Source organism: Tribolium castaneum, chromosome 9, assembly GCF_031307605.1.
Source record: "Tribolium castaneum strain GA2 chromosome 9, icTriCast1.1, whole genome shotgun sequence".
NCBI lineage: Eukaryota > Metazoa > Arthropoda > Insecta > Coleoptera > Tenebrionidae > Tribolium > Tribolium castaneum.
Window position 1 is genome coordinate 8,379,489 of NC_087402.1, and position 21,484 is coordinate 8,400,972.

At 33.6% G+C, this 21,484-nt stretch overlaps 1 protein-coding gene across 1 annotated transcript in view; it reads left to right on the forward strand.

The window, feature by feature from the left end:
- CARPA (Carbonic anhydrase-related protein A) overlaps positions 1–21,484 on the forward strand; it is a 100,037-nt gene that overhangs the window by 38,305 nt on the left and 40,248 nt on the right. The window contains exons 3-5 of the mRNA XM_969080.5: positions 14,516–14,652; positions 14,939–15,130; positions 20,053–20,148. Of these exons, the coding sequence (XP_974173.2) occupies positions 14,516–14,652; positions 14,939–15,130; positions 20,053–20,148 (425 nt within the window). The remainder of the gene's footprint in view (positions 1–14,515; positions 14,653–14,938; positions 15,131–20,052; positions 20,149–21,484) is intronic.

A 21,484-nucleotide genomic window follows, 5' to 3' on the forward strand; every position in this document is an offset into this window, starting at 1 on the left:
TGTTAAAACAAAAAGAAAAATTAGACCAAAAAAAATATGTACCCGTTTTAGCACATTGATGAGACAGAAAGCTAAATTAAATTATATTTTATTCTTTTCTTTTATTCTCTTTTATTAATTATTACTATTTTTCTAATAAAAACGATCGTAATTAGTAAAACAAATCTTGTTTCATAGAAAGAAGGCATTTAAAACAACCCAACGATTTAATAAAAATAAAATTGCCAAATATTTGTATTTTGTTTAAATCAGTCGAATTTAATTGGGTGGAGCCAGCACGAAAGCTAATCTGAGTCATGCCCATTCAATGCGCTCAACCAATAAAAAAGAAAAGATAATGTATAAACAAAAATTTTTGAAGCGAATGTATTGGTCGATCATCTCAAACTGATTTTAAGATGGTTTCGAGGGCTAGACTGTTAATATTTCATGCAATGAAAGTATTTGGTTTAACTTGCATGCAGTTTTTGTGCAAAGAGGAGAGACAAGTGATTTGTTTTATCTTTTATAAACACGCATTTGAGATTAATAGCCAAATTTTGTTGGTTTTTGAACACGAAATTCATTTATTTTGAAAGATTTTGTAAAATCACAAAAATAAAATAAAACTGATGTTGTTTTACTCGATCTCGGTTGTTTTTGAGCGAAACATCGTCAAGAATAAGCTGAAAAATGACAAGGTCGGAAAGGGTGTTATTTCTATGTGTTTAAAAACGGTTTAATTTTCTTATTGGGTCAAAACTTAAAAATAACACTTTTCAATATTTACGTTTTATTAACACGTTTTTAACGCATAAACGTAATAATTTTGCCACAATAGTCGAGATAATCAAAATGAAATAAGAATCCGTTTTTTTGCTGTGTTTATTTGTTATACGACGAATTGATAATTAAATTTGCAAACAACATATTATTTTTTTGTCTCGTCTCAAAGTGTTGAAATTTGCATTTTTCTTTATATTTTTGCGAACGTTGCAAATACGGTTAAAGATACAAAAAAGTATAAGGAACATGGTTGTGGAGAATTAAATTTTCAACGGTTTAGGTAGAAATTTATTAAGTGATATTTATAAAGTGATTTTAAGAATAAACATACAGCGTGCAAAAAAACTGACGCACCAACTCAATGGTAGGTTGTTGAGAAGCATGTGAAGCTTACAGAAAAAAATATGAAAAATTCCAAAAGTTATAATCTAAAAAATTCAAAGCTACAAGCTTATTTATTGATAACAATTAAAAGAGCTTTCCAAAGATAACAAACTTATGGTTAGGGATAAGAGTGCCGGAGTGAAGACCCGGTAAATAATTCGGGTACGGGAAATCGATCAAAATTTCCAACAAACACGAAAAATTAAACTTTTCAAAATCGATTATTGGTGTTTTGTGGCACTTTTATATGCTCTAGAGGGTTCCAAAAGCATAAACTAGTGCGTTACAAAAAAAAATTATTGTTATACTGTAAATAAGTTTAGGTACTATATACTTGATTACGACAATGTCTGTGTCTTTACATTTTTATTCTTCTGTAGAAGAGTATATTTACAATAACTTTATAAAATTGTTGTAATCTTTTGTGAGAGCTTATGTGAATTTTGTCAAGATAATAAAGTAGTCCTTCTCTCTTGAAGATTTATTTTATTAAAAACTATACGAGGTTCACTTTCATAAAAATCATTGTGGTGCAATTTGCGTACTTCTGGCATTAACTTTTATATGAGTTGTCATGGTAACAGGCTAGTCATTTGCACCACAATGGTTTTTATGAAAGTGAACCGAAAGTAGATCTTTAGACTCACACTCATGGTCATCTTCAGGTAATTCAACCAAGAGTGTAAGTCGTAACATGTAGCTTTTAATAAAATACAATTTTGAGAGAGAAGGACCACTTTATTATCTTGACAAAAAAATAAGTTTTTTTTTGTCTGGTTCTTGCAATCATTTTGAGCGTTAGTTTTGCGATTTTTAACTGCGTTTCTGCCAGTTGGGCCACTGTTTTTTATTGTCTTCTTTAGAACTTTCACATTCTCTATTTTCTTGGGTTTATCTTTCGTTCCTTTTTGTTGATTTTTTTTAGTAAATCTGTAATTACTTTATTTCTTTATAGTTTTTGATTTTGAAAATCAAATGTTCCGAAAAACTGTTCTCTTTCCTGTTTCACATTGCACTTTGCATTGCAAGCATGAAACGTAAAAGTAATTGATCACGGGGATATGGCATTACTTATTCCAATTATTGTAATTCCCTTCCCTGTATTCTTGCAGGGTAGGCATTTGAAATACTTAGTACATAAATTCTTGTAGTGAAGAGAAGGTTGGCGTAACCGTAATAGAGTGCATTGTGGCCTTTGCACAGCGTTCGTTACCTCTGCTTCAGGTGAAACATTCTTTACGACTGTGTTTTGTATTTCGTGCTCTGTGAGTAAAATTAAAGTCGGATTGGAAAGCACACAACTACCATCCGGCAGTAACTCACGCCCATGATCAAATTACACGGCCGCTAAGCGAGTCGCCGCACTCGCTGAATACATAATAAGGTTTTGATCTGCGAAAACTAGCAAACCATTTAAGTTTTTGGTTACTTAACCCCAGCGACAGGAGCCTCTCGAAACAGCTTCAATCTACACAGTTCCGTTTGATTTAAGCCGCTTTCAGTCAGATTACTCGCATTCCATCGCAACGATGATCCTGCCATAATTTAAAGAGTTGCGAAGAGTTCTTGTAGGAGCAGCGTCGACTCACTTTGCGGCTTTAAACCGCTCAATCTCAGTCGGTCTCAGCGATCTCACAGAATCGGCTCATCTCGCTGCTCCCCTTTATCTCCGTGCAAATCACACGATCCGCGCCTCCGAATAGCTTTATTTACTTACCGGAATAACTCCATTGCCACGAGAGCTTTTTTAGGCCGCCCGCTACTTTACACGGACGTAAATTGCATGTTGAATTGAAAATAGTTGGTGCTGAGTATTATTCGGATGTCGACACACTAAGCTTGAAAAGTGACGCTGTCACGCACCCTCGGACGCATCACATAAATTTCACAAACGCGATCGCCGGGATTGAAATGTTTGCTAAAAACGGCACAGGAGATCGGCCGTGTTTGCCCTCCACACGGACCCGTCGGATTTCAAGAATCACGCGCCAAAAAAGCACAGACGAGACGATTGGCAAATAGAGAATTACGACCAACCGTTTTTTGAAAAGTTCAACGAAGAATTGTTTGAGTAAAAGGACGAATTAGGATGAGCTTCTGTTTAGCACAATACAATTTCCAAATGGTTTTTTGTAGACTTTGAATGCAAATTTTGTTGCAACAGTTGTGCCCTCTTGTTTGGTTTTAATTTTAATCACTGATTGAATGCCGGGCTTCAATGAGGGTAAAAATGTAGGAAATTTAATCTGTAATAATGAGTAAAGTGCCGTTTCACATACCATGAAACCGGTTTATTTGACCTATCTGCAAACTTTTCTGCAATTTTAATTAAAATTTTTTAATTTGCGCTCCGTTGTCCCTCGGCTCATGGCTAATCGAATTTATTTATTACTGCAGATAGAATAACTGGGCTTGAATAAATCTAATTATCAATCTCGAAGAAAACTAAACTAATTAAAACCATGTAATAAGTGCTTAAATTTCGTTGCAGTAAAATTCCAGCCGTCAGACACACGCTGTATCCGGTGAATTCCCAATGCTTTCAGCGTGTTTCGAAGTTACAATTTTACAAAAGCCCCGGAAAAAACTTTCTAATGTACTCGTATCTCCCGATTGTTTGGCGATTGAAGTCGCGATACGAGATGAGAAGTTTTCTCCCAAGTCCGGCCCTGGGCGCGATAAAATCACGAGTGTAATACTCGTCGAGTCCATTTTGCATCCCTGCCGTTATCTTAACGAGCGTGACGCGAAGAAAACATTTTCGGTGCGGTTGTAAGGGTTAAGTACGCCGCGTTTATCGCCATTTACAAATAAACACCTTTCCCTAAATCGATCCGCCCTAAATAATATCAGCCGATAATCAGCTTAGAAGAAGAGTTAACAATTCTGAAAACGAGTCAGGGCTTCGCGAAGAGGGGAACTGAAAACAATGGTCTCAAACTTGAATTAGTTACGTTCGAGCAGAGAATTTTGAGCGATAACCCAACTAAAGAACTTAGAGAAGAAGATAGACAAACAGGGGATAGTAGTTATGCCGTATGAATACTAATGCTTCATCTGGAACTGCGACGCTACCTGAACTTTATTTCAATAATGAAAGGCTGCTTTTCAGTACAACTTTTTGACCCAGTTTAAAAGTTACCATTACAACGCTGAAATATAAATACGGATAACGCCCAAAGAATGCTCCAAGGAGCCGCTGCTAAATTATAATCATCAGATATCACACTCCAGGCCAATTGTTCGTACCATCGATTTCCACACCAATGTCGTGTCGCATTTAATGTAATTGAAAACGAGACGTAATCAAAATCTCATCAACAACACCTATTTGGTATTTACAATAATACTTTTTTCACTTGTTATATTACCACATTTATAATAAATATGTGGGAGTATTCCGTACAGTTAATTGAAGAGATTAAACATTTCCATCGCAAAAAGCTACTGTGTGTTCAGTTTCACATAATGTCATCATATTGAATACTAAACAAACATTGGGTAGTTGTTATTGCCATTAAAATGTAAAGAGACTATGGTGTGTACTTACGTAAACGCATTGTAGATAAATATTGCTTTAAGCCGATTCACTGATCACTGAAAATTACATTGTCACACAGCTCGTAATTGCTATTAATCCAACACGACAGAGTTATCGTAATAAAAACATTTGTCACTATATTGTGCACAAAACTGGAGTCCAATTAATTTTATTAGTCGAATTATAATTACCTTCCATGCAATCAAAATGTACTAAAGTCAAAAAAGTATTTTGTTTGATGCGTTTCCATAATTAATTTGCTACAAAATTATTCGATTACGCACCTACAAGCTATTAGTGCATTCATGTCAGTGAACTAGTGTTACCCTAATGTGTGCAGTAATCACTGATCGATAGTGTTGTCATTTAAACAAACCATTTGGGAGGGATTTTTATCTAGTACTTCGACCAGTTATTTTCAGGCAACAATTCGGCATTTTTTTATTTATTTATCAAAATAAATATATACCTAATTTAAACTCGAAAGAAAGAAACAGTATTCTCGACATTTTGAAAAGTTAAGGGAAAAAGTTGAGTCAAAGCTTCATTTCCGAATTTTTTCAGTTAGTAAACCACTAGTTAAATTTAAATCATTGTTAAATTTAAATTAATTTTAAACTATTCGTAACCGAGACGGTAGAACACTCGCTCTTATTGTTACTCCACCTCATTAAATTTTTCGGCACAGAAAAAGCCAAAAATTGATCTGACACCAATCTAGCTCCTAATTCTTGGGTGGGCACATAGATAGGCTGTTGGAAACATAAAATTTAATTTCAGTAACAAATAATCATTTTTTCTTTAAAGACTGCTTTGATTTTATTTAATTATTTGTTGCCAAATTAATAAAATGATCAAAGAAAATTGAGATACATACTAAATTTAAAAATGTATAAGACCTAAATTGTACTTAAAAAATTCGCGAGATATTATTATTATTATTATTAATATTATTATTATTATTGTTATTATTATTATCATTAATATTATTATTATTAATAATAATAATAAGCAAAAAAAATTTAAAAAACATTTATTTGACCATTTTGTCAAAACAAAAAGAAAAATTACACCAAAAATAATATGTACCCCTTGACGTTTTAGCACATTAATGAGACAGAAAGCTAAATTAAATTATATTTCATTTTTTCTTTCATTCCTTTTTATTAATCACTATTTTTCTTATAAAAACGATCGTAATTAGTAAAACAAATCTTGTTTCATAGAAAGAAGGCATTTAAAACAACGCAACGATTTAATAAAAATAAAATTGCCAAATATTTGTATTTTGTTTAAATCAGTCGACTTTAATTGGGTGGAGCCAGCACGAAAGCTAATCTGAGTCATGCCCTTTCAATGCACTCAACCAATAAAAAGGAAAAGATAATGAATAAACAAAAAATTTGAAGCGAATGTATTGGTCGATCATCTCAAACTGATTTTAAGATGGTTTCAAGGGCTAGACTGTTAATATTTCATGCAATAAAAGTATTTGGTTTAACTTGCATGCATTTTTTTGTTCAAAAAGGAGAGACAAGTGATTTTTTTATCTTTTATAAACACGCATTTGAGATAAATAGCCAAAATTTGTTGGTTTTTGAACACGAAATTCATTTATTTTGCAAAATTTTGTAAAATCACAAAAATAAAATAAAACTGATATTGTTTTACTCGATCTCGTTTGTTTTTGAGCGAAACATCGTCAAGAATAAACTGAAAAATGACAAGGTCGGAAAGGGTGTCATTTCTATGTTTAGGGAACTAAATTGTACTTAAAAAATTATAAAAAAATATAAAAAAAATAATTATTATTATTATTGTATTATAGTATTATTGCTGTATAATTTTTTTAAATTTTGATTAAAAGAATTAAACGTTCTCGAATTTTACTTAGACTTTCTGATTCGATTCTACATTAATAAGAGGCAAAATTAAAATCTTTCGTCTGTCACTGAGTAACAAAAAATTGTTATACTCGTAAATGGTTTTCGTAATTTTTAAAGTTCTAAACTGAATTTGATTCTGAATCCCTATTATTGGTTTTAAATTTTCTAAATCTGGCTTTCCTGATACTTATCTATTTTTCGAAAACTAAAGAAAACAAACCCTACGTTCTTTTAGTAGCTAGTATTTTACCTTTTTTACAAAAACTACGAAACAATCTTTTGTGGAACGTTAACTTATTTATCTAAATTTATTGTTATACAAAGTTGTAAAGATTTAAAATATCGTACGTATTGCTCGCGACGTCCGAAATAAAAGTGAGAAGCAAGAAATAATAGTATTTATAGTACTTATAAGTCTTATAACAAACAATTTGTAATTCCAGCATCCTCGACTTAGTAACGACAAATTAAGATTATTTAGAGTAATACAATATAATCGTCATTCTAAGTCGCGTTACTGTTGTGAGCTGAGCAAGTTTTTGGTGTCAATAGTAAAGAACTTGATTTGCTAATTTATAGCAGTTTGAAATTTTGAACTCATTTGCATATAAGTCACAACAATTTTCCAACAATTAAAATAGAGGTGCGACGAAAACCTTTGAGTGTTGACAATGTCGAGAATTTTACCAATAATAATTAATAAATTTGTTAAAAATAACACCGGATTTTTATGACATGTCATTACAGGCTCTTCATTTTTTGAAACGTTTCCTGTACTGTATCAGAGAGTTTTAGGCGCTATTTTGTATACACTCGTTATTTTTTGGCACATATGATAATCAACGTTTTAAAGCTCTTTAAAGTGCGAAAAACGTCAATTGGTTTGATTTTAAAATAATAGTAAAATAAAAAATAAAAAAATAAAATTAAAATTTTATCCGATGTTATCCGAGGTTTTGGTCGTTTTTCGAGTGATTATCTGCCATTAACTCCGGAACTATAAACCGTAACCTCACTAAATATCAGTGGAAAGCTCTTTTCATTACCTACCTTTTGAGAAAAAGATGTGATTAATAGTTTTTGAGAAAAATTGTTGATAAAACCAAAAAATAGTACCAATGAGTCCAATAATACCAAATAATAATCTCCACTTCCGTCGTAAGATAAAGTATTGTAGCAACATTTTATTTGTACACCATAAAGTTTTACAATAGATAATGGTGTTTAAGATAAGTAACCCCTCACAATAAGATGTTTTGTCAAAGGTGACCCAAAAATATTTACGACACCGATCGGTTCGTCTGAAAGACCACAGCCTGTAATAAGCATAATATGCTTGCCTAAGTGATTAGCTTGAAGGGTCCTTGCGGTTTGGGATAATCATAATAAAAATTTAATTGTGTACAAAGAAAACATATAATACCATTTAGTTCAACAGACTTTGAATGTTGAAAAATTAAGTGAAAATAAGTGATTTGCGCTGCCTATTGTATAAATTCGGATGAGAGAAGACTTATTTTAAATCCGTAATGAAGTGACTCCACTTTTACGGGCGGCCGATCTCGGCATCTAAAACAGGAAGAATATAAAAAGCTCGAAACAGCATCTGCCAATGATGATTTGAAATTAAAATGCTTTCGTTGTTGAACCTCGTCTTTCAAGTCGTCAGTAGCACCTTTGTCGCGTAATTGTCGGAAAGGAATCGGATATTAGATATCGAATCTGGCCGAGATGAGTACGAGGATGAAAAGGATATGAAAAAGCTGAGTCTGTATTAAGCAAGAGTTGGTAGTCTCCCGCGTGCCTTAACGAGCTACTTAGCCGCCCCTGCTGTCAACAGCGACTGTAAATTCACCAGTTAGAGCGACTCCCGACACGGATTTAAAATCTTGAAGAAGTCCGGAGATTTATTTGCCTCGTAAATGATTTAGCCGCGTCCAGTATTGTCGCAGGCGATTAAATGCAAATGGGGCCTGCAGTGGGGTTTTGTTCTCGAGGCCGAAAAAGACGAATCTTCCCTCGGAGACAAAGACAAGAGGCGGCACGGTTCACTTGCTGGCCCATTTCATCTTGTCTAAACTGGCTGATGTCGACGAAAGAAAAATGGCCGGGAAAGAAGACATCGCCAAACTGGCCGCCGCCGCCATGTCACGCCCGTCCGTTGTTTTCAAACTCATTACGGTGTTTCCCAACTTACTGACAAATGACGTGGATCGTGAAAAATGAAGTGGGAACGTCGACAACTTGATAAAAGGCTGTTGACTCGAATCAAGATCTGAAAAGTTTGAGGAAAAGGCTGGACGACTGCATGCAGATCGGCGGGAACAAGGAGACACGTCGATGGTTTAATTAGGCGATTCCGGGCACATGCTCGCCCAAATTACATTGTAACTTAGAAAAACGAAATGACTATATTTTACAAACGACTTCAAAATTAAACCGCATAACATCGGGGACGTTTTTCGCGACGCGTAGCCGCTTTATTACTTGGCCAAACATCTATTCAAATTATTACACGTTAAAGTTTTCATTTCGCTTTAATTTCGTCTAATGAATAAATTATCAGTTTACGTGTCGTATTATTGTCGTTATGTGAAAGAGAGGTTTACGGTTATTACTGCACCCCGAGTTTCATTAGAGGGAAAATCGGAAAGGCAAACTTTACCAACAAATGGTTCTTCAGGAGATTAAAGAAATGAAAGTCACGGCTCAGTCCGCGGTCGTTATGATGAAGATTATTGTTTCATTAAATAAACATCAAAACTTTGTAAAATTTAATCGTAATAAAAAGTTTCTTTTTTTAAATCTATTTTTCATTGTTTGTCTACGACATGTGCTTAAAGACGTAATAACCAAATCTAAACTTCATGTAAACTACTCAGACTCAATTATTACAGAAGTTAACAAGAAGATAAGGTCCATGGAGTGTATTATCCGGTACTAAAACGGTCGTTTTCCTGATGTCTTTATCTTTATACTTACTATGTTTAGAAAATATACAAATGTTACTATTACTTTACAGTGTTTTTTTAATTTTTTCAAAGAAAATTGTAGACGACATTAAACATACTTTTACATTAATATAGGGTGAGTCAATAGTAGGTTATTTCCAACATGTCCTAAGATGCAACCAAAAATACTAATTGCACATCCCACTTGGATACTTTGTTATATTTTTAAAAACATTAATTTATTGTTTTTTAATCTTTTAAATAATAATACTTCATAATGAGATTTTGGCAAAATGTGAGAACAAACTTGACAATTCTCTGAACAATGTAATCGTGGATCAATTTTAATTTTTTTAAAGATTACCGATCTGGTCAGCTGGAATCAGTATTCTTAGTTATATATTAAAAATAAAATTAGAAATAACCTACTATTGACTCACCCTGTATAATCTCTGTTATGATCAATAATGAATAAAATGCAAATAATAAGTAAAACAAAACATTTTTTACTGAAATAAATTTGAAAAGAAAATACATTTAAGAAATTGCAAAAAAAAATATTCACCTAGAATAAAAAAGTTTGACGGTCAACGAAAAAATGTAATCAACTCGTTTCTTAATGGGCGCTATTAAACTATTAAAGACACTCGTTATTATTCGTTCATACTTTAAATTGTCTTCAATAGCAAATTATTTTAATATAAAGTGAATTTGATTGTTTTGCATATATTTTAAGGGGGGTGATAGCAGACCTTAAAGAAGTCAAAATAACTCAACTTGCCCTATCCGAATATTTATAGTTTCTGAAATACAGAATGTTTTAGTCAACGAATAAATTTAAAGGCATTCGCAACTTAAAAAACAACTTTCTCCTAAATAAAAGCACTGAAAACGCTTATTACAATAGTGAAAACCGTTTCTCTGTATCTTTTCTCTAACTCAATTTATTTTTATTTGAATTTGAAATTATGACGTAATCGTCTTGAACATTTGGTCCAATATTAAGATTAAATTGTTTTTAATTTTTTAGTGACACTGTCAGAGTCATCAAAATTTCTCAGTTGTTTTCGCGAAATTCAAGACAAAATTTGGAACAGAAATCAGTCAAAAAAGTAGTTAATTTTTTATTTTGAAAATAACCTAATGGTATCAAACGAACAATATTTTCAATTTTCGTCAAAATATAAAATATGTAAAATAAGTTGCCAATGCCTTTAAATTTACGGAGCAGTCGTAAACTTTACCAACTAAAATTGTCAAAAAATGAGATCTTTGAAGTTAGTTTTTCAAAACTTATTACATTGTATTAAAGAAATTGAGCTAAAATTAGCAAAAACAGTCATAGAAATATGTATCCTTACATTAAAAAAAATATAAAAAGGTAAAAATTTTGCATTAATTTTTTCCTTTAAATACCACCAACTAATAGCCATGTAAACTTTAGAATAAAGTGCTCAAAATACGTAAACTTCGTTTACATTGCATTTTTTTTTGACAAACATTTCGACGCTTAAGTGGAGGTTTCACCCTTTATATCACAGAAACTATAAACGACCGGATAAGGCTAATTGAGTAATTTAGACTTTTTTTGAGCTCTACTATCACTCCTTAAAATATATGCAAAACTATCAAATTCACCTCGTACTAAACATTTTTAAATGGGATGAAAATGACATTAATAATAATAATAATAATAATAATAATAATAATAATAATAATAATAATATTCGTTCATCTTATCTGAATACACAGAAATTAAACACTTCAAGTATGGATACTAATTAGGATATTATAATATAATTAAAAATAATAAATATAAATATAAACATATCAAGTTAAACAGTTAACAAAAAGGAGAAAAATTACATAAAAAAGGTATAAATTACGAATAGAGAGACAGCTAGATCGCGAGGGAACTAGATTAAAAATTTATTTATACTATAGTAACATTCATTTATAAGGTACCTTTTAATAACGGTTTTAAAAGCATTTAATTAAAGAGACTTTGTGTTTGGACTAAGCTTATTATAAAGATTGAGGTTTAATGTGTTTCTAACGGCACTGCTACTTTTGAAACACTGAGGACTTTACACCTGAAATTTGTTCTCCTAATAGCCGTAGCAAAGCGTGAACACTAGGTATTTACTTTTGAGTGGTGAGCTACAACCTACACTTACTCAAAATTCCAAACATTTTCGACCTTAAAAAGTAGAACTTGAGTAAATTCGCCACTTTTCCGCTTCGCTATTAAATGTAAGCCCCAAAGCTTCAACACGGCTCCACAGATGGGTGTAAAAAATAAACTTCTTTTCACTTAGGGCGCATTTCCGCCGTAAATCTCAATGGCTGTCATGTAGCACTAAATAATTCAAAATGAATTTTGTTGAATGGTTCCTCAAACGCAAGAATTTGCGATTTATGTGTCAAAGTTAACAGTGGAACAGTTTATTAGATGACTCCACGGCTTAGTTGACACTGCAGATGCAGGTAATAAATCTCGGCAAAATGTGGAAAAACGCTGTGTTTCCGCTCAAGAGTCAAGATGTTTTAGTGAAAAATTATTTAAATCAGAACTTCTAGTTTTGAGAATTGAGGTCAACTGACGCGTTTATTTTTACCGAGATGTTAATTAAAAGTCGAAATTTGCAAGTTTTATGAAGCAAAAAACGCAATGAATGGCAACACATCGTTGCTTTGCCCGGATTATTCTTGAGGGGTCTGATAATGAGGGAAGGAAGCTCCGTGTTTGACAAATTGGTCGTCTGGAAAAGTGCGCTTAAGTTCATTTGTAGTGTTTGCCAATTGGCAAAAGCGGATTAGACTAAACGGCGTTGATCAGAAAGAAGCCGGCGAAATCTGGTTAAGTTTCTCCGGTTCTCGGGAGAGAGCAAGAATAACCCGGAGTGCAGTGTTAAACTAACGTCATCGTAACGAGTGCTACGCTGCGAGTCAGACTTCAAAGAAAGCATCCCTTTTTAAAGGAAATAGACTTTTTCAATCAATAAGCGATGCTATCAAAACGAACTGTATTATACGCCCTATTCGATAAAATACAGTCGATTCGCTATACACTCGGAAAATTTAAAGATAACCAGCGATTCCGGCCCTAAGTAAAATCACGTGTAAATAATTGCATTGCACCGATAAAAATAAATCGTCTCGGAGGTACTCGTTCGCAAATATTTGCTGAAAAGTGTGCGACACCGCGACCTACAAGAATATCGCACTACATTACCCCCCAACAAAGCGAGTCTTAAAACGGACCAACACCCTCGTTATGCTCACGTCCGTTTCAATTCCGCCCAAAATAAAACTCAAGTCACTTTATTCTATTAATTTAGCTAATGGCAAATTCATGCAATGTTTTGTTGAATTATGAAAACGATTTACTTCCAGAAACGTTCGCCTCTATTTCGTGCTCTAAAATAGCTACGCCATAAAAATTCTACACGGATCGCTAGGTGTGGTTCGGAATCACCATACTTCGTTGTCGGAATGAGGACGCGTCCCGACTTAAAATTCACTCGAAAATCTTCACTTATGACGGGAATCTTTGCAAACTTTAAATTAAATTACAAGCATAATAATTGATAAGGTAATAAGTCTGCACCTGCAGAAAGCTCCGCAAGTTTCCAACGGAATTATTAAAACAGCGAGCAAAACCTAAAAAATTCCTTTAATCAACGGCAACATGTGGATAATCCGGGGTTCACGAGATGCTGTTCTAAATTATTTGGTATTGTGTCGAAGCGAACTTTTGTTTAAGACACTTCATTTTGAAGCTCCAGTATAATAAAGTTTGCGAGTTCATAACTTGTAATAAGAACTAACGCTAATTTTATATAATTACTATTCCTAATGCTCGCTTCAGGTGTCGAAAAATAGGGACGTTAAAAACTTGGAGTTTTGTTCCACATACTTCGAAACTCAATTTGAAGTTTAAATAAAAATATTTTGAGTTTAAATTGGACATTCTGCTGTAAAACACTGAACGAGAAACGTCGAGATAAAAGCGCCACATCACATGCAGATAATCATTACGTAAGATTAATCGCTTCCCTACTGGACATTTTATTGCAAAGCTACTACAAAGTGAACTTTTTGTTGTCCATAAGACGAGAATTTTGCTGCGGACAATAAGAAGTCTCCCTCGTCTCATGTCGCACCGAAAGCACGATTGTAACTTGATGAAGCTAAGGGAGTAGACTTTTGTATGAAAAATGGAGATAGAAAAAGAGCATTTCAACGCAAATGTATTTTAAATCTGGAAAAAGGAATAACTAATTTGATTCCGTCCCTTCACGGATTAGCTGTTTCATAAACACCCACTGGAAATTCCAAAAACAATTGTTTTGGGAAAGTTTTCGCATTCACCCCCAAAGTTTTTATAGGCTATTGCGACCCAAACTTTGTTACACTTTTTGCAAAGTTGGTTGTATTAATGCACTCGCTGTACAGGTGCGTAGTCGTCAAAAACTGTTATTGTAGTCGTTGCACTGCACATAAAACCAACAGATTGCTACTTACTTAATTGACATTCAACTTTCCCACAGGTATTATAACTATAATTAACTTGACGGAGATCAAATACTTTAAAAGTCAAATAAACTCATCAGCGAAAATGCAAAATTAACACCCAAATGATTTAATAAGTTTGAACTCGCGCCCTGCAGTTGAATTTAATCAAATTCACACGAGAAGTAATCCTAATTAAGAAAGTCGTGATTGCAAACACAGCGAAAGAAAACGAAATAATAATCGGTTTCTGTTTACTTTCCTGAAAAGTTTACACGATTGATCAATTAATGCACGGAAACAAATCGGGAGAATTCTAATGATTAAAGGGGATGTTTTTCCGAGACGGGATCAAAAATCAATTTGTTGACCTGGTGGTTCCTGCATTATTAATGTCCATTATTTTCGAAATTTGATTTAGCGTCGTGTACGTCAGGTCGTATCTGTGTCCTAACGTGACGTTGATTTTCCAGGTCCGGGCTACTGGGGTCTTATGAACCCCCAGTGGAATATGTGTTCGAAGGGAAGAAGACAGTCTCCCATCAACGTAGAGCCGGAGAAATTGCTGTTCGACCCTCACCTGCAACGCATCCACTTGGACAAACACAAAGTGAGCAATAGAAAAATTCGCTAAATGACTGATTGTTTTTCGGGTCGTCTTTTTGTTATTCCTTGGGGCTTTGAATAGCGATGTCAGTCGACGTGTGGCAAAAACAAGATGTGATTTAAACTGTATATAATGGTTTTGATCATTAGCGGTGTCCCGCTACGCATACCCTCTGATTGAATGATAGATGACCCGAGTCTGGGGCGCTTTTATCGCAGCTCTTTTTGTCGGGGCGTCTCCTTCGTTCGATTTCCACCCGATTCAATTAAACCGAGCAAATTTTCGATAGGTGAGCGGCATGCTGCACAACACGGGACAATCGCTGGTCTTCAAAGTCGACAAAGACACCAAGCAGCACGTGAACATATCGGGAGGGCCGCTGGCCTATCGCTACCAGTTCGAGGAGATTTATATACATTACGGAGTCGAAAATCAAAAAGGATCAGAACACCACATTCACGGATATTCGTTTCCGGCGGAGGTAAGCACTCTTTAAATTATTACGCCCTAATCGATTCCACTTACAATAAAACAAGCGCAACTTTGTCCCCTGGAATATTCCCATCCATAATGGGATTCGAATTAGCCGATAGCGTGTGCCGTTTAATTAGAAATTAATGCATTTGTAGCTTAACCGGTTAGAAATAATAAATCGGCCAAGTTTGCGTAATATGCCAAAAAACGTTTAAACCAACAGTCCTGACGGGCTTTACGTTCAAGTGGGTTAACGCCGAATCCATACTAATAAAACCAATAAACCAAACCGGACAAAATAACCCGAATGACTCAAACGTGAAAATTATACCAAATGACCGGCTCTAACGACTATGAATAGCCCCATATCTGCGCAACGCTCGCCAAAATTTACATTTAGACAATAAAAAATAAAGACGAATACAAATTTCGGATAATTATACAGGGTGGTCCAGCCCAGCTCCCGTCTTCTATTATTAAAATTGGAGTTTTAATATTTTGTAAATGTTATTTAAAATTATTTTTTGATTATATAGAGAGTGTTCCAAAAATGGTATGACGCCATCATAATACATTTTTTTAATGGCATACTATCATTTTTTGTGCTCATTATGAAACCTTTTCAGCTTTTTACATTTTCCTAAAGTTTTTTTAAATTGGTTTAAAGATTCCTGGTAAAAAAAATTAAAACCAAAAAATTGGTTTTACACCTTTAGGATTAAAAATTAATAAAAAATAGAAACAGTACTTTTGTGAAGAAATTATTACTACGTAAGTGTTAAGCAAGATTTAATAGACATATTAAGTGACTTTGATTGCTTTTAATTACTACAGGTTGTTTACAATGTATTTCCAATTTTTTTAATACTTAAAGTCTTATATTTTGCTTATTTTAAATGGCAACCCCTGTTAATTTTTACACCATTCGATACAGAATTAAAAAACAAACATGTTTTCTTATTACATTTTTAAATTCTTCTTATTCTAATTCTTCTTATTACATCTTCAAACACATTCTGAGTTATTTGCCAAAAACTTGTTTTGTCAAGTATTTTATTAACAAATTTAATGAGTTAAAATTGAAGGTAGCTCCAGTCTTGTTTATTTGTATATCATTCGATGCAGAATTAAAAAAGCAACATTTTTTGTTATTGCAACCCTATTGCAAATCCTAACACATTCGGAGTTATTTGCTAAAAACCTTACCCATGTTCCACTTTTAATTATTAATTTTTTTATTCTTCGACACTGTCAAAATTTACGGTTTTTCTTCTGTGTAAGGAAGTTTTGACAACTGTTTGGCATTTCTCAGTACGAAACGTCAGATTATTTTTAACAAATTCAAAGCAATTTTAAGTCTTGCTGAGTCTATTTCGAAGAATAAAATGTTGTATTCAACTCGTTTTTGTGTAAATCGGTTCATTTATTTCGCCTCGTGGATGATAAACCACTCGTTTTCACTCGTGGTTTAAAAATCCACTCGTGAAATAAAGCGTCCGATTTACACTCAAACTCATTAAATAAATAACTATTATTTATTAATTTATTTTTATTTTTATTTATTAATCATTTGTTATTGACAGAATGAGTTTTTATGAAATAACTCCGAATGTGTTAAAATTTATGTTATGGTTGTATTATAAAAATTTGATTGTTTTTTAATTCTGCATCGAATGAAATAAAAATAAATAGAAATTGTCATTTGAAATAAGCACAATAAAAGGCTCTAAAATTTGAAAATAAATTGTAAATATAATATGTCTGTTAGTCCTTGTTTAACACTTACGTGTAATAGTGTCTTTAAAAAAGCTCTGTTTATATTTTTTATTAATTTTTAAAAATTAAAGGTGAAAAACCAATTTTTTTGGTTTTTATTTTTGTACAGTAATCCCTGAACCGATTTGAAAAAAACTTTACGGACATATAACGAACTAAAAAGGTATCATAATGAACACAAGAAAATAATAGATTGCCATTAAAAAATATAGTTATGTCATACTTTTTTAGTCAAAAATATTTTCCTGAAATTTGTCCTAGAGTATAAATAACTTGTACAAAATATCAAAACTCCAATTTTATTAATAACTGAGCTACAGAAGACCTGAGCTGGACACCCTGTACAGTTGATTCCACTCCTTACGGCTCGTTCTTTTTTACGACAAACAGAGAAGTCGACCTCCTGCGAAGAGTTTTTTGGTGTTTATTCATCAAAAATTCATATTTTGTTCACAAAACAACATTTATCCGAAATAAGAGAAACACATCTCCTACAATATCAGAATAACAGGCATATGAAGTTATGAAAAAGGTATTTTAAAAACAGATTTGTGAATACAAAACACAAGAACTGCGTCGCCAGCGTTTGATATTCAATCGCTTTTGCGTCAACAAATTGTGTAAATAAAAAATGGAACCGTATTGCTGAAAATGGAGGTGCATTTAAAACCGTGAATTATTAAATGAATAATTTTTAAATTGCTCTGACGTTTCACATATTGGTCGATCGGTTTTAGCAAAAATGTTTTGCCATTTCTTTGTGTGGTCGCATTAAACCGAATAAAATGTAACAAATTATGGCGTTTTGTTGAAAAATTTGCGCTGAAAATAGTGATTGCTTATTGTGGCAGGGAATCCGAAATATATAAAACATTTAAACGGTGTTTAAGAGCGCGCATTTAGCTGTCAATATCAATCATAGTGGAGTGAATTCAGCTCTTTTCGTATTATGTGCCGGATTCTTTCATTCATTTGGTTTGAATATTTACGCCCAGTCATCAATTTTCCTCCAAGTATTTTCAAATACAATTGCCAAGTGCGTCCACTAATTCGTCCAGGTATCAACAACAAACGCTGATTACGCTCCGATAATGGATTCAACAGAATGGCGTGAGCGGGAAAGATTTATATTGGAATCGAAATTTTCAAAGTGGTTCGCTGTGGATGGATAGATGCGTAGGCATAGTATAATTCCGACGTCAAACGGCTCCCTGAAAAATATAAATTCTCCTCGTACGCGTTACTAGAACATTTCACCTGGCCAAAACACTACATCAAACTGTCTAGAAACTCTGATGTCTTGCTTAACATTCCGGGCACGCCGAAGAAATAACGTTTCGATTTTATATCAAGACTTCTTCTCGCTAATACAGTTTCAAAAGTTGGATAGATTTAAAATTTTGCTTTACCGAGCATTACTTTCTGTTATTACGATGTCCCCAGGCGCATAATCGCATACAAAGCAACCAATTTCACAAATACGCCTTCGAAATTGAAACGATCGATGCAACGACAAGACATAACAACGTGATAATGTTCTGCCAGTCTACAACATTGTTAAAAAATTCCAAGATAATTGAGCAGTTTTCAAAGTTGCGACAAACAGCTCGTTAGAGAAAGCCGAGCTGCTTTCTTTCGCCAACTCGTGTGAAAAGAAAACATTACGTTACGCTCTACAATTATTAGAAATACGTTCATTTTGTGCACAGCCACAAAAAGAGCAAAACTCGTACCTCGCAACAGGTTACGGAAAATATCGCTGCATTCAAAAGTTAATAATTAGAAATCAATCAGTAGTCAACTAAACCTGACTCGGATGGAGTTTAATTCGGATTGCGAGTGACCGCTCACTAGCAGCTTGTTTCCTCTAATTATTATAATAAATTGACCTAAATAACAACCTAAATCAGTCAGTGCGCGTATTATTCTCCTCGCTTTGAAGCCCAGCCTCTCAGGGTTTTGAATGCAGGTTGGCTCGAACATCATAATTAACTGTTGTTTTACGCTGTAAACGCAACGACAATTTCCCGATGTATTGGAGAAGTACTTGATTTGTTTGCGCCGTAATATATCCTCTTGATGGAGAGAGTCTCAAAGACTGAACCCTATTTCCAAACATCTTGTCTGTAATATTGTTATCGGGAAATTAGGGAAACTTCAGAGGTAAGGTAGTTGGAATAAATCAAATTTCGCTGAAAATGCAAAGTTTTCCCGGTCCAACACTAGACGCATCCATACTGTGGGCCTAAATCTGTTAATTTGCGTCGGGCGGACTTATTTAACGAAGTGAATTGTCTATTTTTTGTAAACAGTGAATCGGATGTTCTTTGAAAAGGGGGCCACAAAAGAAAAGATTCGAGACTAGAATTTCCCATTAGCAAAGTTGAATAGGGTTGCAACAATGCTTCCTGGCAGAGCTTACATTACGCCGGGTAATGATTGTTATTGTTGTTAATAAAATATCTGAGTAATGGGCCTTAAAATTCAAATTTATCAATGGAAAAAAGCGAGGGCCCAGATCGGGGCAGTTAGTGAAGATATTAGCGAGCTGCTCTAAAGCAAGCTTTGTCGTATTTATGTTCCAAAGCACGTCGTAACTCTGCGTGTTAAAGAAGATGTACGGGGTCAAACTCTTTGTATTTCACATAATCACGGCGATCCACATGCTTAAAACTCTTTTACGACCTCCGCCATGTATACGGATTACTTTTATTATGAAAATGAGCATCTCAACTTTGGCACGGGGCAAATAATAAAACGGCGACATTTAAGCGAAATTATCGCCTTCTCCGGAACCCAACTGTTCTGTATTGAACGGAAAAATCTTATACGTGCCCTAAGCATACATCCATCTTCCCGAGTCATCCGGATTCGAATACGACTTATTGAATTTCTTGAAAAGTCAGCGTGATGGACTGGGATATGTATCTATTCTGTGTTATTACTTTATTCCCATCGATTTAGTTTTTCCTTTTATATTCGAGTACGATAGTATACATATTCTATTCGAATACACAACCCCTAGACATTCAAACAACTGCTCATAAATATTAAGAAAAGATCGCTTCACAATATTTTATTACGATGCTTTCAAGCCAATCACACGAAAAGCCTCGCCACTTTCTGGATCTTTATTCCACTTATTTTTCGCAGATCCAGCTCTACGGGTTCAATAAGCAACTCTATCACAACATGTCCGAAGCACAACACAAGTCTCAGGGCATCGTGGGCATATCCTTAATGGTGCAGGTAAGTAATTTCTACTGTTCTCGTTTTCAGACTAGCTTTAATGAGAAGAGATCCTTCAAAACAAACAAAAAATTGTCGGGAAAAATCCTATCGGAATGTCTCTATTATAAAAGATATTTTCCAAGAAATTCATGGTTTCTCGCGTGATTCGCAAAAAGAGGAAGCACAGTCTTTGATCTTTGGTCGATAAAGAGCAAAACTAACAATTATAATTTCCACTTACAAAGTGATTTATTACTGGTGCTCAAAGTAACGACAATAAGGAAGCTGCAATCGGAAAAATCTACGAAAACAGATATTATTCGAAGAACTTCTTGTTTTTCCAGGCAATTAGTGTAATAGGGAATCTTTTACCATTGATTCAAAATGACGAATTGAAGTTGTTTACCAACAAACGTAAGCCTGCAAAACTGTGCTTTAACACACTTTTTAGCGACTGGAAACAATCAAAAGTAATTGGGTAATTTATTACCCTAGTTACCATTTTCAAAGTGTAACTCCTTAGTGATATGTATTCGAGAATCTGTATTACTCGAATAAAATCAATCGTTTGTCACAATCTTCTCAGTAGAAGGAAAGCGGACAATTTATTTTTATTGAAGATTCTGCTTCCTAATTATTCGTACTTTACTAAAGTTATTTAGTTCTAAAAATATTATTTATAACAAAACCAACATTTCTTAGGCACGAAGAATGAGACATAAGTCTTCTAAAAGTTGTTATCCTTCGTAGAAGGGACTATTATTGATTCTAGGAGATTATTTAGTTGGTAATTTTAAATTTTGGGAATGTAAAAATTTTGTTCTCTTAATCTCTTTACCTAAAAATTACAAAAGTAGTTAGAAATTTGATATTTCGTTTGTAATCTTTTAAAATAAACTGAAGATTTTTTTGAAAATGGTTGGTTTAAAGAAGTACCAAATAATAAATCAATTATTTTCAAAATCGGCGCGATGATTCCGCACTTTGAGAAAAGACCAAAAAAATAATGTGTTATTTGCAAATTTAAATATCAATTTGTCGTTTATCATTCTTCAGTTTATTCTTGACGATGTTTCGCTCAAAAACAAACGAGATCGAGTAAATAGGTAAAACAACATCAGTTTTATTTTATTTTTGTGATTTTACAAAATCTTTCAAAATAAATGAATTTCATGTTCAAAAACCAACAAACTTTGGCTATTTATCTCAAATGCGTGTTTATAAAAGATAAAACAAATTACTTGTCTCTCCTCTTTGCACAAAAAATGCATGCAAGTTAAACCAAATACTTTCATTGCATGAAATATTAACAGTCTAGCTCTCGAAACCATCTTAAAATCAGTTTGAGATGATC